Source organism: Heliangelus exortis, unplaced genomic scaffold (genome assembly GCF_036169615.1).
Source record: "Heliangelus exortis unplaced genomic scaffold, bHelExo1.hap1 Scaffold_75, whole genome shotgun sequence".
Lineage (NCBI taxonomy): Eukaryota > Metazoa > Chordata > Aves > Apodiformes > Trochilidae > Heliangelus > Heliangelus exortis.
Window position 1 is genome coordinate 1 of NW_027285991.1, and position 27500 is coordinate 27500.

General features: G+C 68.2%; 5 protein-coding genes across 7 annotated transcripts in view; 1 reads left to right on the forward strand and 4 right to left on the reverse strand.

Annotated features, from left to right (window-relative positions):
* Positions 1-7: 7 nt before the first annotated feature.
* On the reverse strand, positions 8-2979 carry PEA15 (proliferation and apoptosis adaptor protein 15). The gene is given in 5 exon segments (XM_071732763.1): positions 8-126; positions 367-522; positions 943-994; positions 997-1118; positions 2440-2979. Coding segments are annotated over 4 exon segments (393 nt in total). The 5' UTR covers positions 1117-1118; positions 2440-2979; the 3' UTR covers positions 8-61.
* Positions 2980-4629: 1650 nt separating this feature from the next.
* On the reverse strand, positions 4630-8443 carry CASQ1 (calsequestrin 1). Its single transcript, XM_071732762.1, is given in 12 exon segments — positions 4630-4966; positions 5199-5236; positions 5239-5272; positions 5391-5491; positions 5579-5633; positions 5747-5792; positions 6732-6862; positions 6952-7025; positions 7260-7371; positions 7543-7643; positions 7876-7960; positions 8148-8443. Coding segments are annotated over 12 exon segments (1323 nt in total). The 5' UTR covers positions 8406-8443; the 3' UTR covers positions 4630-4678.
* A 1112-nt stretch (positions 8444-9555) lies between these two features.
* On the reverse strand, positions 9556-19087 carry LOC139790973 (sodium/potassium-transporting ATPase subunit alpha-2). 2 transcript variants are annotated; one of them, XM_071732745.1, is made up of 24 exons: positions 18974-19022; positions 17282-17365; positions 17084-17188; positions 16918-16977; positions 16474-16677; positions 15697-15810; positions 15471-15605; positions 15079-15196; positions 14720-14988; positions 14345-14543; positions 14034-14143; positions 13809-13943; positions 13528-13717; positions 13113-13288; positions 12888-13024; positions 12660-12810; positions 12313-12481; positions 12074-12228; positions 11781-11904; positions 11079-11224; positions 10752-10882; positions 10552-10653; positions 10369-10460; positions 9556-9788 (listed from the first exon to the last, which is right to left on the reverse strand). In XM_071732745.1, exons 2-24 carry the CDS (start codon positions 17306-17308, stop codon positions 9760-9762), a joined length of 3078 nt encoding a protein of 1025 aa, XP_071588846.1. In that variant the 5' UTR covers positions 17309-17365; positions 18974-19022; the 3' UTR covers positions 9556-9759. The 2 variants fall into 2 exon arrangements, with proteins under 2 accessions (XP_071588846.1, XP_071588847.1); XM_071732746.1 differs by lacking the exon at positions 17282-17365 and having other exon boundaries at positions 18974-19087.
* A 2255-nt stretch (positions 19088-21342) lies between these two features.
* On the reverse strand, positions 21343-24073 carry KCNJ9 (potassium inwardly rectifying channel subfamily J member 9). Its single transcript, XM_071732759.1, has 3 exons — positions 23869-24073; positions 22313-23232; positions 21343-21752 (listed from the first exon to the last, which is right to left on the reverse strand). The coding sequence occupies exons 2-3, from the start codon at positions 23217-23219 to the stop codon at positions 21442-21444; spliced, it is 1218 nt and encodes a 405-aa protein (XP_071588860.1). The 5' UTR covers positions 23220-23232; positions 23869-24073; the 3' UTR covers positions 21343-21441.
* The window catches only part of KCNJ10 (potassium inwardly rectifying channel subfamily J member 10), an 8938-nt gene continuing 4347 nt past the window's right edge, over positions 22910-27500 (forward strand). The window contains exon 1 of one of the 2 annotated variants that reach the window (XM_071732760.1): positions 22910-23036. The gene's annotated coding sequence lies outside the window, so the exon portion shown is untranslated. Of the gene's footprint in view, positions 23037-25199; positions 25335-27500 lie in introns of those variants that run through there. The other variant, XR_011723755.1, reaches the window with a different exon arrangement.

Sequence of the window (27500 nt, forward strand, 5' to 3'; positions counted from 1 at the left end):
TCACACAGGGGGGGGGCACAGCCTTCCTCCTCCTCCTCCTCCTCCTCCTCCTCACTCCCCCTCAGGCTTTCTTGGGTGGGGGGGCCAGTTTGATGATCTCCTCTTCCGAGGGCTGCCGGATGATGTCTGCCAAGACACGGGGGGGAGTGGGGGTCAGGGGCGGGGGGGTCTCCCCGTGTGTGTTTGTGCCCCCCTCCTCCTCCAGAGGGTCCCTGTCCCTTTCCTGGTGTCCCCATCCCTGCACTGGTGCCCCTGTCCACGCCTTGGGGGGGGGGGGGGTCCTTGTCACTTTCCAGAGGTCCTTATCCCTACTTGGGGGGGACGGGACAGGAATGGGGGGGTTTTAGGGAGGGGGGGGGGGCTCACCCTTGTATTTCTTGGCGCTGGGGATGCGCGTGAGTTTGGTGTCCACCTCATCCTCCTCGGAGATTTTGAGGACGTGGGTGCGGTACTGAACCACCATGGTGAGGAGGTCGGGGCGGCGCGAGATCTCGAAGATGTGCTCGATGTAGGAGAGGTTATCTGAGGGGACAGCGGGGGGGGGGGGGGACACGCGTGGGACCACCCCCCTACACACATAAAACCCGCACACCCCCCCACACCGCCCCCCGGCTGCCACGCGAGGGCTGTGACCAAAGAGGATGAGAGGGGGAGAGGGGACAGGAAGGATGGGGACAAGGAGAAGGGGTAGAGGACAATCCCCAGGGGACAGGAGATGGGGTGGGGGCTGGAAGAGGGGACAGAGAGGGACAAAGTCTGGGATGGGGCTCAAAGGACGTGGTAGGGTCCAGGGTGGGACTGGGGCAGGGGACAGGGACAGATAACGGGGTCACGGGGAAGAGGGAGGGGACCCGACCCCAGGGGACTGGGATGAGGAGGCAGGGGACGGTGACCAGGGGTGGGACAGGGAGGGGGATGGGAAGGGGCCACCCGGGGCCTCACCCCGGTCCAGTTTGCTGTGTTTCTCCAGGAACTGGAACCAGTGCTGCCCGGGTGGGCGATGGCCTCGCCCTCCCCGCTGGGGATGTCCTCCTTGCAGGCGGATTTCAGCGTCTCCAGGTCTTCGGCCGTGATGTTCCGGGACAGCTCCTCCAGCAGAGTGCGGTACTCGGCCATGGCTGTGACACACGTGTCACGAGCTGCCACCCGGCCTCATCCACGGCCACCCGTGTCACGAGCTGCCACCCAACCTCAGCCACGGCCACCCGTGTCACGAGCTGCCACATGGCCTCAGCCACGGCCACCCGTGTCACGAGCTGCCACCCGGCCTCAGCCAGAGCCACCCGTGTCACGAGCTGTCACCCGGCCTGAGCCACGGCCACTGGTGTCACGAGCTGCCACCCAGCCCTCAGCCATGGCCACCCGTGTCACGAGCTGCCACCCGGCCTGAGCCACGGCTGTGACACACACATGTCACGAGCTGCTTCCCGGCCTCAGCCACGGCCACCCGTGTCACGAGCTGCCACCCGGCCTCAGCCACGGCCACCCGTGTCACGAGCTGCCACATGGCCTCAGCCATGGCCACTGGTGTCACGAGCTGCTTCCCGGCCTCAGCCATGGCCACTGGTGTCACGAGCCACTGCCCGTCCCCCTTCCCCCCCCCGGCCTCCCCCCACGCCGTGGCGCCAGCCGGGCTCCGCTGGCCCGTGACTCATGTGATGCTCACGGGATGTGACAGGGACGGTGGACTGCGTGCCCCCCCTCACACACGTGCCCTGGCCTTGCACAGACACCCCCAGCCCCCCCATTACATGGTGAGATCCCCCCCACCGCAGCACAGCCCCCCCCACCACGGCAGTGGGCTGTGGGCACACTGAGGTGGGGGTCTTGGGAAGGGGGGGGGATTCAGAGCTGAGGGGGGTGGGTGGGTGGGGGGGGGGGGGGGGGTGGGTGTCACACTCTGGTCCCCCATCTCTTGTTGCACCTCGGTCGCCATGGCAACTGCTGCCACCCACCCCAGGGATGCAGTTGCCATGGTGATCACCGGCCACCCCTCGAGGTGTCACCCGTGTCCCTCCACGGTGGTGGCACCAGTGGGTGCTGGGGGAAGGGGAAGGGGGGGGGGGCCCATGCAGACGCCCACCCTGCGCGGGCCACACAGACAGGGGGGTGGGACACACACACACAGACAGACGTGTTTTGGGGGGGGGGGGGGGGGGCACACACAGACACATCGCTGCACCCCCCGGCACGTGCACGCATGCGTCCCCCTCCCCACGCATCCCCCCCCCCACGCACCCTCGTGCCGGCACCCGTAAACATCCCCCCCCCACGCGGACACCTGCATACGCTGACACCCCCCGCCCGCGCCCCACGTGCACACACACGTGCGACCACCCGACCCGACCCCCCCCCCCCCCCCCAGACCCATCCTCTCCCCCCCTCCCCTCCGAGACCACCAACCCCCCCACCCTCCCCCACCCACACGCGTGTCCCCGCCGTGTCCGGCCCCTTTAAGGCCGCCGATGACTCAGCCCTTGGCCCGGACGCCTGGGTCCTTCCGGGCGGGGGGGCTGAGGGGGGGGGTTGGGGGCGGGGACCCCCCCCCCCCTCCTCCATCCGTGGCCGTCTGCCCGTTCCCAGGCCCGGCGGTTCCGTCCCGGACGCCTGAGTCCCATCCCCCCCCCCGCCAAGGTCCCCAGGGGAAACAGGGGGAAAAGGGGGGGGTGTGGGGGTGTGTGTGGCCGAGACCCCCCCCCCCCGCCCGCGGGACCCCCCCCCCCATTCACTCTTCCCATGCAAAGTGATTCATGAATATGCATGAGGGGCGGCGCCCCACGGGGCCCATTCACCAGGGTGGGGATGGGGCCACTGATCCCGGCGAGGGGGGGGCCGAGTGGGGGGGCAGGACACGGCGGGGGGGATACACGGGGGGGTCGGTTCCTTCCCGCCTTTGTGTCTCGCTCTCCCAGGTGCTGGAAGGTTGGGGGGGGTGGGGGGGCTCCTGCAATCACTGCCGTCCCCCTTTTTAATTTTTGGGGTGGGTGGCGAGAGCGGGGCGGGGAGGAGGGGACACCCCCCCCCACCCCCCCGCGCCACTCCCCCCCGTGGCAACCCGGGGACAACGGAGCTTTGTGCCGCGGGGTGCGGCGAGAAGCTGCCCCCCCACATCCCGGACCCGCACCCCGGGAACCGAATCACGGCCGTGGGCACCGACATCACCCCGGGGTTTCCATCCGTGCCCCCAGGAGGGGGGGGGTGGGGGTGGGGGGTGTATCTCACCCCGGCCCCCCCCCTGCCCACAGCGGGAGCAGAACCCCCCGCGCCGCACATCCCACATCTGGGGCGCAGCTGCATGGGCCCCGCCCCGCCCCGTGCCTCAGTTTCCCCAGGCGGGGCCATGCGGAAGCTCCGTGGGCCGGAGCACGGGGGGTGGGAGGGAGCGTTTGGGGGGGGGGTGGGGGCGATGACTCGTGTCCCCCCCCTCAGCCCCTCCCCGTCCCGAGAACGCGGGGCGGAAGAGGCGGCTCCGCTCCTGCCACGGCCCAGTTTGGCCCCCAGCTTGGCCCAGTCCGGCAGCGGGGCGCGCCCCCTCCCACTCGTGTTCCTCAGGAATCCGGACACGCGTGCCCACACCCCACCCCCAACACCCCCCCGCGGGGGGGGGGGGGGGGCGACAGGGCGACAAACTCTGCCCGGGGGGAACGGGTGGCATCCCAGCGCTGCGCTGGTACTGGGCGGCACTGGGAGGACTGGGTGGCACCGGCGCGGAGGGGACGGGGACCCCGGTATCCCGCGGGGAGTGGGTGGCATCCACGGAGGGGTGTTGGGGACACTCCGGATTTTGGGTGGGGATAGGGGGAACGGGGTGGGAACGGCCACCAGGACCGCGGAACACCCCCCGTGTCCTGCGTGGGGTGGTACCGCGTGGATCTGCGTCCCCCCCCCTCCCCGGGTCACGGGTTCGGGCTCCCCCCAGCAGCGAAAGGGGAAGTGAAAGGGGCGGGCGGGACCCGGGACCCGGGAGCGGGGGGATTATCGGGTTCGGTTCTGGCACCCCCGGTACCACCGGGACCGTTAACCCCTTCCGGGCCGGGATGGGGCATCACGGCTGAGCCCCCAGAGGGGTTATGGGGAGGGGTCTATTACAGAGGGGAGGGGTTTCTAGTCCCGGTGGGGGGATCCACTACCACAGCCCCGGTTGCGGGGACGGCGATCGGAACCGGGACCGGATGGAGGCATTTCCCTCCATCAGGCCCCGGTCCCCATCCCGGTTCCCATCCTGGTTCCGGTGGCCGACGGGAGCCCCCACCCCACCTACACATCCCCCCCACCCCACTTACCGGCCGGCTGTGGCGGTGCCGGTGGCGGTGGCGGTGCCGGTGCGACCGCTCGGTGTCTCGGTGCCGCCGCTCTGAGCAGCGGGGCGGGGCCGAGGGGGCGGGGCTTAGCGGGGAGGGGCCGAATGGGCGGGGCTTAGAGAGGCGGGGCCGAAGTAGCCCACACCCCTGACGCCCCCCACCCCAGGGATGTTTTTGGGGACATCAATCCACCGTGGAGGAGCCACCACGAGTGTCCAAGGCCCACGGGGGTTTCCTGCACCCCGGGGGGTCTCGTGGGGTGAGGGGGGGTCTCTCCTGTTCCCAAAGCACCTCCAGCCCCCCGTGTCCCCACCTTGGTGACACAGTCTGGATCTTTGGGGACTTTAATGTCTTGGAGAGGGAGCAGAACTCAAGGTTTAGTTGTTGTCATCACTGTCCTTGTCATCGTCATCACTGTCAGCGTCCTTGTTTTCATCATCATCATCATCATCATCATCATCATCATCATCATCATCATCATCATCGTCATCATCATCATCATCATCACCGTTGTCATCAGCGTTTTCATCATCATTTTCCTCCTCATTGTCATCGTCACCATCATCATCCTCCTCATCCTCCAGCACATCCTTCAGCCACTGCTCCACCTCCTCTGGCCCGGGCAGATCATCCTCATCCACCATCTCCAGCCACACGCTGTCAGCCTGGGGGACACCGGGGGGGGGGGGACATGGGACAGGGAGGGGGGGGGAACCCACCATGGGACAGGGCAGGTGACACCCAAAGGACAGGAGGACCAGTGGAGAGCAGGACGTGCTCCCAGGAGCTGCCTTTGAGGTCCACCCGTGTCATGAGCCCGTCAGCACCCACCCCCCCTCCCCAGAGCTGACACTGCGTGGGGGGGGGGGGGAGGGGGTCTGGATGGGGGACACTCACGTTGGTGACATTGACCACCCCAAGCTGGGGCAGGGAGAGTCGATGCCGAAGGTTTTCTCCCAGTAAGGAATGAGCTGGGGGGGTGGGATACACAGGGATCAGTCCCCCCCCCATCTCAGGCCCACTCTGAAGCTCCAGGGGGGTCGTGGGAGGGGATTTCCACCCCCCCCACCCCCCCCAAGGGATCGGTACCAGCGGGAAATCCTTGGGGTCGATCCAGAGGATGCTGAGGTCAGGGTTGTCCACGTTATCCCGGGCCACGTCCTTCAGGATCTCCAGGAACTCGAAGCCATCTTGGAGGGGAGGGGGATACGGATGGGGGTGATGGGGGCTGGGACACCCCCAGGCCCCCCCGACTCCTTCCCCAGCCTCTCCCTCACCTGGATCATCTGCCTCAGCAAAGGCCACGATGTGGATCCCATCCACGTCATCCTCCTGGGGGCACATGGGACAGGGTCACTGGGGGGGGGTCCCGAGGGAAGGAGGAGGTGTCTCCCCCGGGGGGGGGGATGTCAATGTGAGCGGGGTCGGGACCCCCCTGTGCTCACCCAGGTCTCGTACATGCTCTCGGGTTTGAGTTTCCGCAGAGGGGGCCTGTGAGATGGGGGGGGGGGTGGTGACAGGGCACCCCCCGGCACCCACAGACCCCCCCCTCGGGCTCTGCTGCGTGGTATGGGGGGGATGTGCTCAGGTGGGGTTGCAGCGGCTCCGGGTTTGGGGGGCCAGGACACCCCTGATGGTTCAGGGGAGGGGGCACAGGGCTGGGTCTGACCCCTCAGAGCCGCTGACCCCCCCCGGGGTGGGTCCCCCCCATCTCCCCATTTCCCGCGGGATTGAGGCCACGGCGGGGGGGGGGGGGCTGATCCGGGGGGGGATTAAGGCTTCGGGAACATCAGCGCCTGGGCCTTAACCCTGTCCTGCCCCCCTCCCCAACCCCCCCCCAGACCCCCGGCCGGGGGTTGGGGGTGGGCTCAGCTGCCCCACGGCTCAAGCACCCCAAGCCCCAGGGGCAGGATCAGTGTCCCCGGCGCCCTCCCTGCTGAGACCTCGTGAACTCGTGTCACCCCCAGGATGGTGTCAGAGGGAGGGGGGGGGATGCCCCGAGGAGGGGGGAGGAGGGGGAAGGGGAGGGTCTGGCTGTGCACTGGGGGGGTCTCCTCGATCCCTCCCCCCACCCCGGGAATCCCCCATCCCCGGGGGCTGTGGCTGCCCTGGCAGTCACCTCCCCTCGGCAACAATCTCCCGTGGCAACCACCTCCCATGGCAACCCGTCCCCATGGCAACCATCTCCCCTGGTAACCATCTCCCATGGCAACCTCCGCCCCCTGGCAACCACCTCCCATGGCAACCGGCTCCCATGGAAACCAACTCCCATGGCAACAACCTCCCCGTGGCAACAGCCACCCCGTGGCAACAACCACCCCGTGGCAACCTGTTCCCATGGCAACCTGTTCCCATGGCAAACTCCACCCCATGGCACCCTGCTCGGTGCCCACCTCCCCCCATCCCGAACCCCCCCCCCACTTCCCCCACCTCCTGTTCTTCTCCACAAAGTCCAGGATCTCCCCCCGGGTGTGGGGGCTGCCGGGGATGGGCAGTGGCTCCTCCAGGAAGGGTTGGTAGAAGTTGATCTCGTTCAACCTCAGCCTCAGCTTTTTGGCCACCTTGTGGGGTGGGGGTACTCCTGAGCACCCCCAGGGCCTGACAGGGGGGTCCTCCCCCCCCCCCCCTCCCCCAGGACCCCCGGCCCTACCTTGCTGTCAAAGGTGGCAAAGAAAGGGATGTAGGGGTGGAGCTGCTCAGCTGCCTCCTCAAAGGCTTTGAAATCTGTGGGGGGGAAGGAGGGGGTGGGTACCAGCACCCCCAGGTCCAGATGGACCCCCTCAACCATCCCAATGTCTGGATCCAACCCTGGTGGCCTTGTGGAGGAAGGATGGATGGATGGATGGATGGATGGATGGATGGATGGATGGATGGATGGACTGGGGGGTCTGGCTGGGGTGCTGGCAGGACAGGGGACACAGGGGACACACACGGGGGGGCTGCTCCACCCCCACATACTCTCTGAGTCCTTGTCCTTGAAGTACCCAATGAGTTTGGGGTCCTCCTCGATGTTCTCGAAGGCCTGGAGCTCGTGGTCACCCTCAATGAACTCCACTGGGTCCTCAAGCACCTGGGAGGGGGGGGACAGCATCGGGGTCCCCAGAGACCCCCCCCCAAGGTCAGGAACAGGTCCCAGCTCCCTCCCAGCTGGGCAAAGGGAGAGTTGGGGTGGGGGGGGTGTCCCTTCCGAGATCCTGGGGGGGAGGAGTGATGAGGGGTGCATGGGGTGGGGGTCCCTCACATCCAGCAGGAATTCCACCAGGGTGTTGGCTGCCATCTCCCCGTCGTACTCGATCACTTCATCCTCCTTGAACACGTAGATGCTGCCCTCCTCTGTCAGGCCTGGGGGGGTGGGCAGGGGGGAGCTCAGCTGGGGAGGTTTGAGGAGGGGGGGGGGTCCCTGTGCCTGGTTTGGGGGTCCCGAGGGATCCCTGTGCCTCATTTGGGGGTCCTGGGGCACCCCTGTGTCTCTTTTTTAGGGTGCAGGGGGGGTGTCTGTGAAAGATGAGGGGGGGGGGGTGTCCCTGTACCCGAGGGGTCCCAGTGGGTGGGGGGGAGGGGGGGTCGTTCTTACCCAGTTTTTTGGTGATGGCTGCGTCCTTCTCTGAGTCGAGGAGGCCAAAGCCCACCCCCTTCTCCTCCAGCACCTGGGCTGCCAGCTGGGGGGGGGGACACAACACTGGGGGGGCACCTTCCACCAGCCCCAAGGGTCCCCCGGGGTCCCCAGCCCCCCCCGTGACCCCTCTCCTGTGCAGGAATCCCAGGGGGTGATACCCCCAATGTCCCCCCCATCCCCCCCCGGGTGCCCCCAACCCCCTTCCCCTCCCCCCCACCCCCCGTGCCCACCTCCAGGACCATCTTAGGGTGGTGGGGGTCCCGGGGGGGTCTGTGCAGCAGAGCCAGCACCGGGAACCGCTGCCGCAGCCCTTGGAAGTTCCTCAGGGTGACCGAGACCACCCGCGACCTCCCGTCAGGGGTGGGGACAGACAGGGCCCCCCCCGCGCCCCCCGGCACCGCCCCAGAGACCCCTGGGACCCCCACCCACAACGCCAGCAGAGCCAGAGCCCACCCCCAGGGACCCAGAGCCCACCCCCAGGGACCCATCGCCCGACGGACGGACAGAGGGACACAGAGGGCCACGGGGGGGCCACCAACCCCAGGGGACAGACAGACGGACACAGCCGGGGTGGGGGTGGTCGTGAGAGGGTCGTGGGGGCAGACAGACGGTGCTTGGCAGTGCCCGGGGACAGACAGACGGACGGACAGAACCCGCAGGGGACGGACAGACACAGCCCCCCCCCAAAAAAAGGTGGAGGGAGGGGGGAGGAAGGACAGAGGGACAGACAGACAGATACGGCCCCTTCCGGGAGGGACAGAGACGCGGCGGGGGGGGGGGGGGACAGACGGACACGCGACCCCTTCCCAGCCCCAGAGTGCACCAAGGATTTGGGGGGGGGGGCACAGTGTCACCCTGACCCCCTGCACCCCCCCGTGTCCCATTTTTGGGGGGGGGGGGGGTGTCAGCCCCGTTCCCCCCCCCCCGCCTCCCGACACCCTCCAGTTCCATATTAAGGAAGGAAACAGGAGCCGGGGGGAGGGGACGGGGGGGGGGACGGGGCTAAAAATAATGAACGGCGCGAGGGGTCACCGGGGTCGGGCCCAGGAACGGGGTTGGGGGGCGGGGGGGGGAGGAGGCTGCTTCCCCTCCTCCCCCAAATCTTGGGATCCCCACGGGTGATCTGTCCCCGGAGGGGGGACGCTGGGGACCCCCTGTGGCCGCCCCCCCCCCCAAAAAAAAAGCCAAGCAGCCGTTGGGGTGGTCGGGACCCCCCTGAATGGGCTGGGGGTGTCCAGCACCCCCATGCTGGGGTTTTAGGGTACCCCGACCCCTTTGTCGGGTGCCAGGAGGTGCTGGGGGTCCCCGCGTGTCCCAGCCCTCCCCCCCCCCCCCGGGGAGGTGACCCTGACTCCTTATTTTTAACCCCGGGTGACACCCAAACCCTCCAAAGAAACCCGAGCGGGGCCGGACCGTGACACCCCCCCCCACCGCAGTGCTGACTCAGCCCCTCCCAACCCCCCCGGGGTCACCCTGTGTTGGGGGGGGGTCCTCCAAGGTGCTGGGGGGGGAGGGGGGAGGGAGGGGGTTATTGATACCCCCCCCAGCCCCATTACCCCTCGTCCTGCCACCCCTTGGTCTCTCTTCACCACCACCCCCCCCCGAATTGCCCCCCCCCCCCCCCCAGACAAGGGCACGAAGGGGTTAAATTGTTTTATTGCTCTGAAGGTGTGGGGGGGTCTGGGTGCCCCATGGTGGGGGAGCAAATAGTGCCCCCCCCCCGCACTCCTGGGTCCCCCCGGGTCAGGGGGTCCGGCCCCCCCTCCCCCCCCCGCCGTGCCCCCGGGGTTAGTATTGGGGTGCAGGGTTGGGGTGGGGGGCCGGGGGGGGCAGCACAGGCTCTTAGTAGTAGGTTTCCTTCTCCACCCACCCTGCAAGGGGACAGGAGGCAGGGGGTGGTGATATGGGGGGGGTCTCGACCCCCTGAGTGCCCCCCCACACCCTTGGAACCCCCCTCTCCCCCACTCCAGTTGTGGCCCCCACCCTTCCTGGGCATCCCCCTCTCCCATGGGGGCTCCCCACTTCCCTGGGACCCCCCCAACAACCCCCGTGGGTGCTCCCCATGCTGCCCCCCCCTCTCCTGTGGGTCACTTCCCAAGTGCTGTAGGTGCCCCCCCCAGGGATCCCCCAATATCCCTTACCTGGTGCCTCCCCTCATTTGGGTACGAGAAGGGGGGGGGGCAGTATTTGCTTTTGGGTCAGAGGAGAAAGATGGGAGGGGGGGCCACAAGGGGCTGTGCCAGGCAGGGGGTGGGGGGGGGGGCAATTCCCAATTTTCTTTTGGGGGGGACAGTGATGACTTTGGGGTGCTCATGGAGGGGGGCAGAGCCTGGGGGCTGAACTGGGGGGAAAGCAATGCCCACCCTGGAGGGGTTAACACCCGGGGGGTGGGTCAGGGGGAGGTGGGGGGGTCAGGGATTTGGGGGGGGGGGGGGGGGGGGTCCTACTCACCGCCGGGGTAGCGGCGCAGGATGAGCTTTCGGACCTCATCGTAGGCGAAGATGAGGAGGCTGTAGGGGAAGGCGCAGAACCACCAGGTGACCCTGGGGGGGGTGGAGAAAAATATTAATGGAGGGGGGGTCCCAGCACCTCTGGGTGATGGTTTCCCCCTCCCCCGAACCCCCCCTGGCTCACTTGAGGGGGTACATGCGCAGGGCCACCCCCATGCCGGGGCAGTAGGAGAGGAACGCTGCCAGCGCCGTCTCCTCCAGCAGCCCGAAGATCAGGATCTTGTTCCTGCAGGATGGGTTGGGGGGGGGGATTGTAAAGGGGGCACCCAGAAGGTGGGGGGGAGGCGTGTTTCGGGGTGGGGGGGGGGAAGACTTCATGCCCACTTCATGCCCTGCTGGAAGACGGAGTTGCGGCGGGTCTTGCAGATGATGAGGTCCGCCCATTGCACCACCACGATGCTGGCGAAGAAGGCGGTGTGGCAGGTGAACTCCACCACCTTGCGCTGCTCGTAGGTCTGGGGAGGGGGCACGGACTCAGTCCGACCCCCCCTTGCACTCTCACAACCCCCCCTTGCACGCTCACCCCCCACCTTTGCACGCTGCTGCAGGGGAAGGAGCGAGGGGATGCGAGGTGGGGGGGGCTGTGGTTGCAAAGCCACCCGTGGGTGGAGTGGGGGTGTGGGGGATGGTTCTCGGGGGGGGGTCCCTCACCCACTCCTGTCCATAGGAATCCTCCAGGTCGTTGGTGGAGCGGTCATCCCAAGCCAGGCGGATCCCCACCAAGGTCCCTGGCAGGAACCCGTTCTCCGCCAGGATCACGAAGTAGGTGAAGAACCCACCAAGGGCTTGGATCATCCCTAGGAAGGGGAATCATAGAATCATAGAATCCTAGAATCCTAGGGGTTGGAAGGGACCTCGAAAGATCATCTAGTCCAACCCCCCCTGCCAGAGCAGGGCCCCCTAGAGTACATCCCCTAGGAACGTGTCCAGGTGGGTTTTGAATGTCTCCAGTGAAGGAGACTCCACAACCCCCCTGGGCAGCCTGTTCCAGGGCTCTGTCACCCTTACAGTAAAAAAATTTTTTCTGATATTCAACTTGAACCTCCTATGCTCCAATTTACACCCATTACCCCTTGTCCTATCACTGGTCACCACTGAGAAAAGCCTAACTCCATCTCCCTGACACTCACCCCTTACATATTTGAAAACATTGATGAGGTCACCCCTCAGTCTCCTTTTCTCCAAACTAAAGAGACCCAGCTCCCTCAGCCTTTCCTCATAAGGGAGATGCTCCACTCCCTTTGGGGACACGCACGCACACCGGACCAGGGACACCATGGTGTCTGCTTTAAAGCTGCTGATCAGCTTTAACCCCTCCCACCCCCCAATTTTGCAGCCCCCCCCCCCCCTCACCGATCTGCCCGTAGGCCATGCTGATCAGACGCTCGTTCACCAGTTTGTCCGTCCGGGGGTTCCTGGGCTGGCGTTTCATGATGTCACTTTCAGCTGCCTCGTAGGCGAGGGAGATGGCAGGGACCTAGGGGGACATGTCACCCGCATCACCCCTGTCACCCCTGTCCAGCCCAGGTGCCCGGGTGGATGCAGAGGATGGTGACATTGCCCAGGGGCAGGGGGATGTGGAGGTCCCTTGGGAATCCGTGAGGGAGATCTTGGGGTCCCCGGTGGGGATCTGGGGGTCCCCTCACCATGTCGGTGCCCAGGTCGATGCAGAGGATGGTGACGGTGCCCAGGGGCAGGGGGATGTTGGCGATGATGAAGAGGAGGAAGGGGGTGATCTCGGGGATGTTGCTGGTCAGGGTGTAGGCGATTGACTTCTTGAGGTTGTCAAAGATCAGGCGGCCTGAGGGGAGGGAGGATGACGGCCATCACCCGGGGGGGTCCCCAGCTCCCTCCCCCACGTCCTCCCCGCAGGTCCATGCCCAACCTTCCTCCACGCCGGTGACGATGGAGGCAAAGTTGTCGTCCAGCAGGATCATGTCAGCCGCCTGCTTGGAGACGTCGGAGCCGGAGATGCCCATGGCGATGCCGATGTCCGCCTTCTTCAGGGCAGGGGAGTCATTGACCCCGTCCCCTGTCACTGCCACGATGGCACCCTGGGGACAGGGGGGTCAGGAATCAGGAGATGGGGGCAGGAGCACGGTGGGACGCGGGGGTGGGACACCCTGGGGCGCGGGGACGCCGCAGGGACGCCGCGGGGCACAGAGACGGTGGCGCCGTGACGCACGGGGACAGGGCCATCGTGGGGCAGCAGGGGACACGGGGACAGGGCACCTGGCGCTGGCAGCCCTCCACGATGATGAGTTTCTGCTGGGGGGACGTGCGGGCGAAGACGATCTCCGTGTGGTTCTTGAGGATCTCATCCAACTGCTCCGAGGTCATGTCCTTCAGGTCGGACCCATGGACCACGCAGGCTTTGGCCTCCCTGCCACACCGCAGCCTCAGCAGGGACCACGGGACCCTGGGGACCCTCCCGGGACCCCTCCCAGGACCGGCACCTACCGGGGGTTGACCTGGCTGACGGGGATGTTGAGGCGCGCGGCGATGTCCTCCACCGTCTCGTTGCCCTCGGAGATGATGCCGACGCCCTTGGCGATGGCCTTGGCGGTGATGGGGTGGTCCCCGGTCACCATGATCACCTGGGGACACACACAGACACGTAGAGGGGTCACCCCCTGCCTGGGATATGGGTTGAGCGGTGTCAGGGGGTGGCCGGGGGGGTCCCACCTTGATGCCGGCGCTGCGGCATTTGCCGACGGCGTCGGGGACGGCGGCGCGGGGGGGGTCGATCATGGACATGAGCCCCACGAAGCAGAGGTTCTCAGTGGGGAAATTGACCTCGTCGGCATCAAAACGGAACCCCCGGGGGAACTTGTCGGGGGGCAGGTAGAGGTGACAGAAACCTGGGGAGTGGGGGGCACCGGAGGGTGATGGGGTGTGGGGACCCCCCCCCCCTCCTTCACCCGCTGCTCCCATTCTCACAACAACCCCCCCTACCCTGCGTCCCTCATGACTTCCCCAACCCACATCCTCCACATCCCCCTCTCCCCACGTCCCCCCAGACCCCTGCCCACCACATCCCCTGCTTTGCCTACCCCCACGCTCCGTTCCTCCCCACGCCCCCCACCCGCCCCATCCTCACCCAGCACGCGTTCCCCCAGCCCCCCCAGCTCCAGGTAGGCGTTCTGGAAGGCTTCCCGCAACTCCTGGTCCAGTGGCACCTCCTGGCCCTGCAGGAGGATGCGGGAGCAGCGATCCAGGATGCGCTCGGGGGCTCCTTTCATCACCAGCAGATACCCCTGGGGGTCGTCCTCCCGCTCGTGGATGGAGACCTTTAGAGGGGGGGGAAGGGCACAGCGGGAGGGTTGGCACCGGGTGACAACGACCCAAAAGGCCACCCCTGGCAGCCAGCCCCGGGCAGACCTGGTATTTGTTGGTGGAGTTGAAAGGGATCTCGGTGACTTTGGGGTTCTTGTCCCGCATCTTCTTGACGGAGCCGCAGGAGAGCTGAATGCACTTGAGCAGCGCCGACTCCGAGGCATCCCCTGCCGTGTCCCGCTGCGAGGGGTGGGTGACACAGGGGGTGGCACCACCCCGGCTCTCGGCAGAGTTCCTGGGGGGTAGGGGGGAGGGTCAGCAGCCTCCTACCTTGGAAATAGAGATGTTCTCCTGGCCAGGCTTGAAGACAGCGCGGTTGCAGAGCCCGGCAATGCGGGCCAGGGCGGTCCAGGTAGGCGAGCGCTTGTCGAAGGTGGCACCTGGGGGACCCCCGGCACTGTCAGCCGTGGCAGGGACCCCCCCCCTTCTCTGGGACACTTCCCACCCTCCTGAGGATGCCCTGAGGACCTGGGAAAGGGGGTGCCCCAGTGGACCCTATCTGGGTGCCAGGGCAAGAGAAGGGACACTCCTAGGGATGGGGTGGTCCTGGGCTCGGGGGGGTCAGGGTGCTGGGCACCCACCCGACTGGTCCTCAGTGGTGTCAGCCTCGTGGATCTGGTTGTCGAACCACATGTGGGCCACGGTCATGCGGTTCTGGGTGAGGGTCCCGGTTTTGTCAGAGCAGATGGTGGAGGTGGAGCCCAAGGTCTCCACCGCCTCCAGGTTCTTCACCAGACAGTTCTTCCGTGCCATGCGTTTGGCCGTCAGCGTCAGACACACCTGGGGGACACACACGGGGACATTGGGCACCCGTGGGGGACATTGGGCACCCGTGGGGGGTCAGCAAGCAGCAGTCATGGACGGGTGCACCAGGGTCGGCCCAGCAGAACCAGCGCCCGGTGCCAGGACCGGCACCCCCCCCTCCCTGTCCCCATCCCGACCCCGGTGTCCCTTACGGTGACGGTGGCCAGCAGCCCCTCGGGGACGTTGGCCACGATGATGCCGATGAGGAAGATGACGGCCTCCAGCCAGGTGTATCCCAGGATGAGGGAGAGGATGAAGAAGGAGAGGCCGAGGAAGACGGCGACGCCGGTGATGAGGCGGATGAAGTGCTCGATCTCCATGGCGATGGGCGTGCGCCCCATCTCCAGCCCCGAGGCCAGCGAGGCGATGCGCCCCATCACCGTCCGGTCCCCCGTGGAGATGACGATGCCACGAGCGGTGCCTGGCAGGGAGGAGGGGGGGGTAGGGACACGGTGACCCTCTCGCCTGGCAGGGACCACCCCCCCACCCCCCTCGTCCCCCCAGGACTCACCTTCCACGCAGTTGGTGGAGAAGAAGCAGATGTTGCGGGTCTCCAGGGGGTTCTCGTGGGTGAACTCGGGCGAGCGGGTCTGCGGCTCCGACTCCCCCGTCAGGGATGAGTTATCCACCTGGGCACAGTGGCACTGCTGGGTGCTGGTGGCACTGGGCACCACCCAGCTCAGCAACCCCCACTCCCCCCCCCACCTCCCAGGCTGTGTGAACCAACTTGGGGATCCCCACTGTCCCCGTGCCAGCCCTGGTGAGCACCCTGTGTCACCACCGATGTCCACCCTGTGCCGGTCAGTGTCCATCCCTTGTCACCACCACTCCCTTCCCAGTGCCCAGCCCCTGCCACCACCCCTCTTGACAGCCCCAGCCCCCTCCCCCCCCCGTGCCCCCCACCTTGCAGCCATGGGAGGAGATGATGCGCATGTCGGCAGGCACGCGGTCCCCCCCCTTCACCTCCACCAGGTCTCCCACCACCACGTTCTCAGCGTTGATCTGGATCTTCTCACCTTCCCGGATCACCAGCGCTTGCTGTGGGGACACAGAGCACCCTCAGGTACCCTCGCCTCACCCAAGACCCAGGACCCCTACCCCATGCTGTGCGCCTGCCCGAGGGTCCTACCTGGGGCACCATGTTCTTGAAGGAATCCATGATCTTGGAACTTTTGGCCTCTTGGTAGTAGGAGAAGCATCCGGTGACGATGACGACGGCAGCCAGGACCACCCCCAGGTACAGCTGGGACATGGGTGGCACCTCAGCACCCCAGCACGGAGGGTGAGACCCCCCGGGGTGGGGGCTGCGAGGACACCCCCACACCAACCTGGCCCCTCTGATACCCAAACCTGGACCTCTCAGGGACTGACACACGGGGACACAGGGACATGGTCACTGTGCCCGTCACACCCCCAGTGCCTGTGCCCCCCAGGGTGGTCAATGACCACGTGGCCTTGGTGACTGTGTCCCCATGATCTCCGTGTCCCCACGGTGCCCATTGCCCAGTGGCATCCACGTCCCCACGGCGCCCACGTCTGTAGCAAGACGAAGCTCTTTTAGGGCACGGCGCTCCAACCAGGTGTTGGACCAGGTGTTCCGGCAGAAACTCACCAACAGTGCTCTGAGCCTATTGCCCTCAGGGCTGGAGTAGCCTGGATCGGTGCTGTCGCTCTGAAAGGAGCCAACCCCCTCCCTGGCTTCCTCAGGAGTGAGCTTCATTGGCCCCCTAATCCTGCTCATGTGCAGTAGGGGCCTGCCCTAATCAGGACCAGGTGTGCTTAACACAAGCTCATGCCCACTACCTGGCAATTAGTGGCACCCGGTTGCCTCATTTCACTACACATGTGACACCCGTGTCCCTGTGATGCCCGTGTCCCCCCCCCCGTGCCCCCACCATGCCCTCACGTTGTCGTTGGAGGGCTCGTCCTCCATGGCTGCTTGGATGCCATATGCCAGGAAGCAGAGGATGGCCCCGATCCAGAGGAGGATGGAGAAGCCCCCGAAGAGCTGCCGGCAGAACTTGACCCACTCGGGGGTGGTGGGGGGGGGTGTGAGGGCGTTGGGACCGTCCTGCAGAAGGATCTCGGCCGCCCGTGCGTTGGTCAGACCCTGGGGGGGGGAGGGGGACACGCATACAAACACTGCCACCTGAGGTGGGGCTTTGGGGGCGGGGGTCCCAGCCAGGGCACGACCTGTGAGGAGAGGAGGTGGGGGGGGGTGACATGGCCAGGGCACCCTGGGGACACGTGGGGCTACAGGGGAGAGGGGACATGGGGACAGGGGACACAGTTGTGTGTCACCCACGGGGACAGGAGGGGTGGAGGAGGCTGGAATGTGGGGACATCTCACCCGGGACAGGTCCACCTGGTACTTTCTGCCCAGTTCATCCAGGGACAGCTTGTGGTCATCCTGCCAAGCACATGTCACCCGCGTCACCGCGGCCCAGGGGGGGGTGGTGGGGGCGTCATGGCCACCCCTCCCCGCCGTCCCCACCGCCCCTCAGCCCCCTCCTCACCAAGTTGACCTCCTTCTTCAGCTCATCCAGCTCCTTCTCCTTCTGCTTCCTCTTGCCCCCCCCGTTCTCCGAGGTGGTGGCAGCGGGCGAGTACTCGCGCCCGACCTGCGGGGAGGGGGGGACACACGGTGGGCACGGTGACACCGCCGGGGTGGTGGCACCGCCGGCGCGGCCCTCGGCGGGGGACACGAGCATTACCATGGGCATGGATGTCACCGCCAGCATGGGGGTCACCACAGGCAGCACCGAGGGCGGGGGGCGTCACCATGGGCACGGGGGGGGCTGCAGGCACCAGTGGCAGTGTGGGCACGGGGGGGGGGGACACATCGCAAGCGGGAGAGGGAGGGACACCAAGGCAGGGGGGGGACACGCCGTGTAGGTGGGGGTGGCACTGCGGCCACGGGGGTGGCACTGCTGGGGGGGTCCCACGAATGGAATTGGAAGGGGGCGTGCCACAAGCTGGGGAGAGGGACAGGCCCCCAAAACCACGGGGGTTTGGGGGGGCAGCGGTGCTGCTGCAGGCAAGGACAGCCCCTCCCTCGGGGGAGGGGGGCACAGCCCCCCCAGATCTCCCTCCGCTGCCGTCGGCGGGGGTCCCCCCGGGCTGGCGGGGCCCGGGTCACGTCGCAGAGGTTGGCAGGAGCAGGCAGGGGAGGGGGGGGGCAGCGGGTGCCCCAGCGTGGGTCCGAGGGGGGGTCCGGGGGGGCCGATGCGGTCATGGAAAACGGCCCCGGTGCCAAGAACAACGTCGGGATCCGAGGGGTCGTGTTACGGCGGGGAGGGGGCACGGGGGGCACCCCCAGCCCTCCACGAGGCACCCTCCGGGCAGCGGGGCGGTGGGTCTGCTGCCCCCCACCCACACCCCGACATTAGGGACCCCGCTTTGGCTTTGCACGGGTGTGGGGGGGTCCCACTTGAAGGAGCACCCCGGGATTTTGGGGGGAGTGGCAGGAGGGTGGCACTGGGCGGGGCGCCGGGTGTCATCTGTCCCCCCCTTTCGGCATTTCCCTGGGGGAAGGGTGCCAGGAGGTGACGGAGGGGACACCCGTGGGGGGGTACCCGTGGGGGGAACAACCCCTTCCCCACATCCTCCCGGGTACCCCCACCTTTGAGTGGGTGCCCAGAGGTCGGGGGTGGGGGGTCCAAGCGTGGGCGGGGGGGGGGTCCCGGCTGTGCCAGGCAGGACGGGAGGGGGGGGGGGGTGGGGGTCCGGGCGAGGCGCCAGCCCCGGCTCTGAGCTCCCCCGCGGCCGTTGCCACGGTTCCGGGGACCCCGGCGCGGAGCAGCCACGGGCACGGGGCCACGGGGATGGGCACGGGGGGGGTGTGGGCTCCACCGCGGGGGGCACTCCGGCTACGTGCCTCAGTTTCCCCACCGTGACGGATCCTTCTTCAACCCCCCTGCGCTTTCCTTCCACCAAGCGGGGGGGACACAGGCGACCGAGCTGCCCCCCACCCGTGTCGGGAACACTCAGGAGTGGGGAAGGACGGTGGTGCCAGTCGGGGGGAGGCAGCGGGACCCCGGGGGGCATCGGGAGGGCTGCAGGACGCCCGTAGGTGGGTGCTGGTGCCGGGGGCAGACCCCAAGGGTGGGTGCTCCAGGGTCGGGGGTCCCGAGTGCGGGGGTCCCGCGTGGGTGGTTATCCCTGCGGTGGTTTCTCCAGGGGTGGGGGTCCCGGGGTGGCGGACCCGGGTGCGGGTGTCCCGAGTGGGCGGCGGTACCGGGTGCGGATGCCCCGGGGTGGGGGGGTCATGCGTGGGGGGGGGGGGTGTGCTGGCTGGCAGCAGCTGAGGGCCCGCACAGTGGGCGCTGCGGAGTGGATGTGGGTGCCCCGCGTCGGGTGGGTGCCCCGCGTGGGGGGCTGCGGGCCCCCGGGCCCCCCCTACTCACCCCTCTGCCCATGGCGCTGCCGTCGCTGCTCTCGGCCTGGGGGCACTCGGGGGGCGGCGGCGGCGGCGGCGGAGAAAAACCCTCCCGGGCCCCGCCCGGCCCGGCTCCCCCCGCCCCCCGCCCCCCAGCCGGGACTGCCCCCCCCTTCTTCCCCCCCCCGGTCCCCTCTATCCCCCGGGCCTCCTGCCCGAATTCGGACACCACCCGCACCCCCTCCTCTCCGCTCCCCCTTATTATGGTAGGGGGGCTCTTTACGATCCCCCCCCATCTATGCTGGGGGTCTCAGGACCCCCTCCAACACATCCCCCCCCCCTTTGGAGGAGGCCGTGGGACTCGGGTGTCCGGGGTGGTGGGGGGGTCACGGCGGAGAGCTGGGAACGCAGGTGTCCGAGTGGGGGGTGCCCCCTCCTGACCCCCCCCTGCTGACCCCAAGGCTGAGGGTGGGTGTCAGGGGACACAGGCATCCGGCCCCCCCCCTCCCCCGCTGACCCCACAGCTGCCGGGGGGGATCGGGGGGGGGATGTGGGGGGGGCTTTGGCAGAGGCCACCCAGACACCTTGGTCCCTCCCTGCAGCCCCTCCAGCGCAGGGCGTGACCCCGGGGGGGGCAGCTGGGGGGGGGAACGGGGACTGTCCCCTCTCTCAGTCTGTTCCCAGTTCTCCCAGTCTGCCCCAGTTGGCGCTGCTGGTGGCACCGGGCAGTTCCCGGGAATGCGGGAGGGATAAAATTAGCCAGGGAAAGGCCAGAGCCTGGGGGGGCTGTGACCGGGGGGGGGGGAAAGGGGGAGGCTGTGACCGAGGGGGTGGCCGGGAGGGGGCTGAGACGGGGCGGGCTGTAACAGGGGGGCTGTGACCTGGGGGGGCCGTGACCTGGAGGGGAGGGCTCTGACCAGGGACACATTCCCGGGGACAATTCCTGACACCCCCCCCCCCACTGCCATCCCCGTTCCAGCCCCGTAGCCCCAGTGCCCCCAGCCCCGCTCCGAGGTCCCTTCCCAGTATCCCCCCACCCCCTTCAAACTCCTCCCGGCCCCCCCAGGGTCCGGCTTAGTCACCATGGCAACCGTCAAGGGCAGCTCAAGGGCATGAGGGGGGCACAGCCGTGGGGCCCACAGCCCCCTGTACCAGTGCCACCAGTCCGCACCAGTGCCACCAGCATCCCCACTACCCCCCCACCCCGATCTGCTGCACCAGTTACCCTGCTCCCACCACACACTCCCAGTGGTGCCCAGTATCCCCAGTTTGGACCAGTTCCCCCCGAGTCCATCCCAGTCCTGCCCACTCTGCCCATCTTCCCCAGCACCTCCCAGTCTATCCCAGTGTATCCCAATCTCTCCCGGTCTCCTCTCAAACGTCCCAGCACCTCCCAGTCTGTCCCAGTTGCCCCCCCCCCCAGTATTCCCTTCACCCTCCATCCCCCCAATGCCCCCAGTCTGTCCCAGTGCTCCCAGTCCATCCCAGTCCCCTCCAATCCCCCCCCAATCCATCCCAGTGCCCCCCAGACCATCCCAGTCCCTCCCAGTCCATCCCAGGCACGCCGAGGCCAGTTGGGGGGGGGGTGTTTACCCAAGCCGTGCCCCCCGCTGTCCCCCCCCCGCTGCCCCCCAAGCTGAGCAAACAGATGACGTGGGCACAGGGGCCACGTGCTGGGCCCCCGCCCCATCCCCACGGGGGGGACCCAAGCACCCAACCCCCCCACACACCCCACTCCCCCTCCCCATCCCAGTCCTCCCAGTTGGCCCAGTTCCCTGCCGGGGGTGGCAGAGGTGATTGGGGGGGTGATGTGCCCACCCACATGAGTGTGGCCCCCAACCCCACCCCAGGATCGGCCCCCCCCCAACTCCTCGCCCCCCCCTCTGCCCCGCGCAGCTGCTGCCCGTGGGCGGCAGGAATGTGGCAGCCGGGGGGACACGGGGACACGGGGGGGGGGGACGTGTTACCCCCCCCGCCGCACACGCCAGCACGCGTGTGCACACACAAACACACACACACCACCCCCACCCCCCCGCACACACGTGTGAGCGCAGATACACGCGTGGGGACCCTGCGGGAGGAGGGCGGGGGGAGGGGGGGGGCGGGGGGACCCCCGCGTCGTGTCTGGGGGCGAAAGGGAGGGGTGGGGGTCGCAGCTCCTGCTCCCACCCGAGATACGGGGCGGGGGGCGTGGCCTGGAGGGGGGCGGGGCTTCAGGTTCGTGCAACCCAGGTCGGCTCCGCCCACTTTCCCCTTTCCCCATCCCGGGACTCCCCGTGTCCCTGCAGACCCCCCCACGTCCCCCCCCGGGGGGTTCCTCTGCCCCAAATCCCCGGGTGGGGGGGATTCCCGTATCTCTCCCCCCCCAATTCAGGCCCCTGCCCCCCCAAGACCACCACCACCATCACGGGGGGGGTTCTGGGGGGGGTTTATTAAAAGCCAAGGCGGGGGTGTGGTGGTGGTGGGGGGGGATGCGTCCCAGTACCCCCGTGCCCGTCACCGCGCCTCGGGGCTGGCCAAGCTGCCATTACTCTCCTGGGGGCTACCGGGGGGGTCTTGTCCGTCCCCCCCCGCCGCCGCCTCCTGGTCCAGGCTGGGGATGGACCAGTAGAGGTGGGCTTGGCGGCGGGCGGCGGCGGTGGCCAACTGGCGAGCGCTGGTGGCCGGGGTGGGCACGGGCAGGGTCTGGTGGAAGCCCCCGTAGTCCACCTCGTAGAATCCCTCCTCAAGGCTGAGCAGGGGGGCGAAGCGGTGGCCCCACAGCACTTCGTCTGCCAGGTAGGAGCTCCGGGCCTGGCACGTCATCCCTGCACCCAGGGGACACGGGGGGGGACACACGCTGATGGGCACCGCTCCCCGAAAAACCCCCGGCAGTGGGAGAGGGTGGATTTGGGGTCATCCCCCAAAGGCAGATCCAGGTGGAAGCACCGCGGGCCACAGGGGTGGGGTGAGCCGGTGCAGGTGGGACGTCACCGTGAGGTGGCCGTGTGGAGATGGGACATTCCCATGGAGGTGGCACGACAGAGGTGAGAGGTCCCCATGCAGGGGTCCCCACGGTGGTGATATGTCCCCGTGAAGTGTCCCCATGCAGGTCAAGTGTTCCCACGGAGCTGAGATGTCCCCATGAGGTGTCTCCCGGAGCTGAGATGTCCCCATGGAGCTGAGATGTCCCCATGAGGTGTCTCCCCGGAGCTGAGATGTCCCCATGGAGCTGAGATGTCCCCATGGAGCTGGTGAGTCCCCACAGAGATATTCTCATGGAAATGAGGTGTCCCCATGGAGATGTCCCCGTGTAGGTGAGATGTCCCCATAGAAGCATCCCCCAGGTGACCCCAGGCACATCCCTCCCCAGCAGCACCCCTGTTACCTGTGGCCTCCACCATCCCCTCGAGGATGACGACGATCTCAAAGTCGTCCTTCTCCAGCTGGTGCCTCGAGACGTCCCAGAAGGGGCTGCGCTCGTCGATCTCGTGGCTGATGATGAGGGGTGAGACGAGGAAGAGGCGGTCGTCACCCGTCTCGAAGCCCACGCTGAGGTCGGTCTGGTCGAGGGGGATGAATTCTCCTTCCTGCGTCTGCTTGGACTTGATGAGCTTGGCGCGGATGGAGGCCTCCACGATGTGCGAGTCCCGCAAGTCGCCCACGCGGAACATCAGGCAGAGCCGATCGTCCCGCAGGGACACCACGGCGTGGGAGGAGAAGACCAAGGTCTCGGCCCTCTTGTTGGGTTGGGAGATCTTCACGAACATGCAGCCCACCATGAAGGCGTTGACCATGGAGCCCAGGATGGCCTGGAGCAGCAGCAGCACGATGCCCTCGGGACATTTGTCGGTGATGACGCGGTGGCCGTAGCCGATGGTGGTCTCGGTTTCGATGGAGAAGAGGAAGGCGGAGACGAAGCCGTTGAGGTTGTTGACGCAGGGGGTCCAGGCGTGGTCCTCCAGGTGGTCCAGGTCCCCCCGGCAGTAGGCGATGAACCACCAGATGAGGCCGAAGAAGAGCCAGGTGACGGCGTAGGCCAGGATGAAGACCAAGAGGCTGAAGCGCCACTCGAGGTCCACCAAGGTGGTGAAGATGTCGGTCAGGTACCGGTACGTCTCCCGCACGTTCCCGTGCTGCACGTTGCACTTCCCGTCCTTCTCCACGTAACGCTGACGCTTGCGGACACCGGCCGCCCGCCGCTGGGAGGGTGCTGGGGGGGGCTTCCCCTCCCCGGGGACCCCCTCGGGGACCCCCTCGGGGACCCCGCAGAAGGCGGCGTTGTCCTGGGCCATGGACCCTCAGAGGCTGCGGGGGGTGGGGGGGGCGTAAATGGCACTGGGGGGAGACCGGGAGGGGAGTAGGGGGGCTGCAGGGGGCAGCTGGGGGGCTCAGTAGGGGGGAAACTGAGGCACGGGAGTACCCAGGGTGCTGTACACATGCGTGTGCATATGGCCACGCGCAGATGCGCGTGCGCGCAGGTTCACGTGTGTACGCAGTACCAGGCCCCCCCCCCCACACGCACACACATGCACAAGGCCCCGGGAACATGCGTGCACACTCACATGCGCTCACACACATGCTCACACGTGTGCAGAACCCACCGGGCCCGGTGCACACGCACAGCTGCTCCTTGCACGCGCGTTGTGCGCGCACACGCGTCCCCCGTCCTGGGGTCCCTGTGACACCGGGCTGTGCCCCCCAGCCTCCCCTATCCCCGGTACCCCACTCCCACACGTGTTGGGGGCTGGACCCCCCACCCTGCGGGGGCACAATGGGGGGGAAGGGGGTGTACTGGGGGATCCCTCTGCGCAGGCCAGGCCCCCGTGCCCCCCACCCGCAGAGGAGGGTCCCAGTGCGACCCTCTGGGTTGTAGGGGGGTGGGTTTGGAGGCAGCAGGGCCCCCCTCGGACTGTGCCCCCCCCGCAGTCCCCCCGCACTCACCGCTCCCGCCGGGCCGCGCAGCCCCCTTGCCTTGCGCGCATGGCGCAGGACGAGCGCAGCGCCCGGACCCGGTCCTGATTCCGGTCCTGATCCTGATCCCGGTCCTGATCCCGGTCCCGGTCCCGGTCTCAGCCCCCCTGCTCACCGCCCCCCCTCTCCCGCCGTTCCCCGGCAACGGCTGCGCCGCGGGAGCGCGCGGCTAAAAATACCGACCAGCTCCCGCCCCCCCGGCCCCGCCCGCCCCCGGACCCCCCCCAAACCTGGACATCTCCCCCGGACCCTCTCTGGAGCCGGGCCCCCCCCCCGTCTGACCCCCCCGCCGCCTGCCCTGTGCGGGGCACAGCCGGGGAGGGGGCTGCGGGGGAGACGGGTGCGCACACGCGTGTGACACTGAGCGCGGCGGGGTAGGGGCACACGAGGTCGTGTCCTTCCCCATGACCCAGAGACCCCTCCCCACACTAGCGCAAGGCTGCCTCTCATTGCTTCACCAGGACCACCCGTCACTAGCCTGGGGCTCCCCCTTATTAGCCCAACCCCCCCCCTCTCTCACTAGCCCAGCCCTCCCCCTCACTAGCCCAGCCCGCCACCACTATCCCAAGACCCCCAGCAGCCCTGGCCAGGCCCTCCCCATCGCTAGCCAGGCCTCCGTGGCCACTAGCCACCCGTCACCACCGGTGGCCAGGCCCTCCCCCGGTGCCCGAGGCCGCCTCCGGGAGCCCCCGCCCCCGGCCCGGCCCCCCCGGAACGGACAAAGCCGCTTTTGTGCCGCGGTCCCGGGAAACCATCCCCGGAACAGCGGGGCCTTGTGTGGGGCTGCGCGCCCCACGGACCCTCCGAGCCCCCGACCCACACCCCACGGCCCCCAGCCCCACAGGTCCGCCCCACGGGGGGCTCTGGGCAAAGGGTCCCTCGTTCCGCGCGTGTCTGTGCCCACGGATCAAACTGGCCCCGGCGCCACGCAGGTCGCCCCCCACCCACAGGGATGCTCTGAGGGTGGGGTGCGGGCCGGGGGGGTCGCTGGGGACCATCTGGGGCGGGGATGCTGGGAGCGGGGCGGGGGGCTCAGCCCGGGGCCGGGGATGGAGCCGGGGGGACCCTCCCCAGGGCCGGAGCCCGGAGCCCCCGCCAGGACCCTCCCGGTGCCGGTGTCTGCGGGGAGGGGGAGTGGTCCCCTCGCCCCCCGCCCCCCCCCCGTGGCCGGTAACGTGACCCGGTGCGGGCCGGCTCGTTTTCCACCCCATTAACCCCCGTCCCGCCCCCGGCGGCTCCTCCCCGCCCCGGGCCCCCTCCCCGGCCCCGCCAATCGGTGCCAGCCGGGCCCGGCGAGGCGGCCCGGGCCGGGGGGGGGACAGGCGGGGGGGCCCGGCCCGGCCCGCCGCCGCCGGCCCCGCCGAGCCATAAAACCCATGGGGAGGCGGCGGCGGCCGGGCTGAGCGAGGCCGGACCCCGGGGCCCCCCCGAGCAAGGTAAGGGCGGCCGGGGGGGGCCGGGGGTCCCCCGTCCCCTCCAGGGCACCCCGAGGGCTGTGGGATCCGGACTGGGATGAGGCCCCGCAGACCTGTGGCCCCCAGTACCGGGACCCCGTAACCCCACGTCCCCGTGTCCCTATAGAACTGTGTCCCCATATCCCTGTAGAGCTGTGTCCCCCCTTGTCCCTATAGAGCTCTGTCCCTGTGTCTCCCGTAGCGAATGTCCTTGTGTCCCCAATAGCTCTGTGTCCCTGTGCCCCCATCTCCCCACATCCCCCTGGCCCCATATTCCCATATCCTGGTGGCCCCGTATCCCCAGGTCCTCATGTCCCCCTGTCACCATATCCCCATTCTTCACATCCCCATGTCCCCATATCCACCTGTCACCATGTCCCCCCTTCCCCAGTCTCTCCCCAGGACAGGGTGACCTGGAGGGACAGATGGAGGGGGACAGCAGCCCCCAGCCGTACCCACCCTGAGGACCCTCCCCCTCCAGGGCCACCCACCCTCGCCGTGTCCCCAAGGCCTGAGGCCCTGTGGATGTCCCCTTCCCCACCCCAGTAGGTGACCCTGCAGAGGGACCCCAGCACCTTGCTCTTCCTGAGCCCCCCCACTGGTGGAATCATCCCGGGTGGTCTCAGGCTGCTTAATCCCCCCCCTCCTCAGCCCCCCGTGGGCCTGGGGTGTTTCAAGGGTGTTTGGGTGGAGGGGGCTCTAGTGGCCCTGTGTCTCTCTAGGTCCCTATGGTGGGCAAATGGGGACCCGCTGGGCTGGGGGGTTACCTGGGCTGGGGGTTACCTGGGCTGGGGGTTACCTGGACTGCAGGTGAACCAGGCTGTGGGTTAAACCGGGCTGTGGGTTATTCTCACAGGGTTAGCCAGGCTGGGAATTAGCAGGACCACAGATTAGCCACGCTGGATTAGCTGAGTGTGGGTTAGTCATGGTGGATTAACCACATCGGGATAGCTGAGCTGTGGGTTATCCCAGCAGTGGGTTATCCCAGCAGTGGGTTATCCTGGGAGTGTGTTATCCTGGGTGTGGGTTATCCCACCTGCTGGTTAAGCAGGTTGTGAGTTATCCCAGGAGTTGGTTAACCAAGCTGTGGGTTACCCGGGCTGTGGGTTACCCCGGGTGTGGTTTACCCGAGGTGCAGGATAACCAGGCTGTGGGTTACCCCTGCTGTGGGTTAACCGGGTGAGGTTGGGGGGGGGTGTTGGGGTCCCCGTCCCCCCCGTGGCCGGGGGTAGGGGCCGCAGTTCTGCCCCCCATTGGCGCGGGGGCAGCAGCGTGAAGGGCGCGGGGACGTCCCTGCCCCGGGGCCCCAAAGTGTGGGGCAGACCCGGCCCCTGGGGGGGTGCAGGAGAGGGAGGGGGGGGTCTGCAAGGTGACGAGGGGACCCAAGCGTCCGGGGGGCCTGCAGGGGTGGCGGAGGGGACTCAGGTGTCCGGGGTGGGTGTCTGGCGGTGCAGAGGGGGGGTGTGGGCCCCCCGGGACCCCCGGGGGCCGTGCTGGCGGTGGGGCGCGCAGGGCCCTGCATGCTAACGAGGGGACTCTCAAAGCGCCTTTGTCCCCGACAGCTCCATTGAGGCCTCTCCTCCGGGGCGCACAATGGCCCCACTGTCCCCGTCCCCCCACCCCCCTCCCCGCACAGCCACCCCACACCCCCCCCCAACCCCACAGGAGCCGCCCCACCCCACACCCCCTCCCATCACCAACACCTCCATCCCACACCGGGGTGAAGGGAGGGGGTTCCCCCCCATCTCCCCCCAACATTCCCGGTTGCCACCAGTCCGGTGGAGCCCAGCACCCCCAGTTTGAAGGGGGGGGGGGCTGCTGGCGGGGCTCCCGCTCACGGCTGGCACCGCGCGGGCGTGGGAACCGTGCCCGGTTCGGTGGTGCCAGCGGGACGAGGGGAGGGATGTGTCCCCGTGTTCCCCCCCCCACTCACCTCATCCCGCACCAGGTCCCGCCCCCCCCCCCCCCCACCTCCCCAGGTGGGGCCGAACCCCTGAGTTGACCCCCAGTGTCGAGCATCCCCTGGGGGGGAAACTGAGGCACGGGGCAGAGGGGGGTTAATGGGTAACCGGTCACCGGTCACTGGGCACCCGTGGTGGTGGCGGCTCTGCCCGCGGGCACCGTCCCCACGCCAGGAACAAGCTCCGG

Bases quoted from the DNA above. Each gene is read 5' to 3' on its own strand.
- LOC139790973 (XM_071732745.1), bottom strand. From the start codon at position 17,308: ATGCTGGCGGTGACATCCATGCCCATG. The intron at 13,718-13,808 runs GTCTGCCCGGGG...CCCCCTCTAAAG, and splicing joins ACTCCACCAACAAATACCAG to GTCTCCATCCACGAGCGGGA. The intron at 12,482-12,659 runs GTGCCCTGTCCC...CCCTGTCCCCAG, and splicing joins TGGAGGGCTGCCAGCGCCAG to GGTGCCATCGTGGCAGTGAC.
- KCNJ9 (XM_071732759.1), bottom strand. From the start codon at position 23,219: ATGGCCCAGGACAACGCCGCCTTCTGCGGGGTCCCCGAGGGGGTCCCC. The intron at 21,753-22,312 runs GTAACAGGGGTG...CCCTGGGTGCAG, and splicing joins GGGGATGGTGGAGGCCACAG to GGATGACGTGCCAGGCCCGG.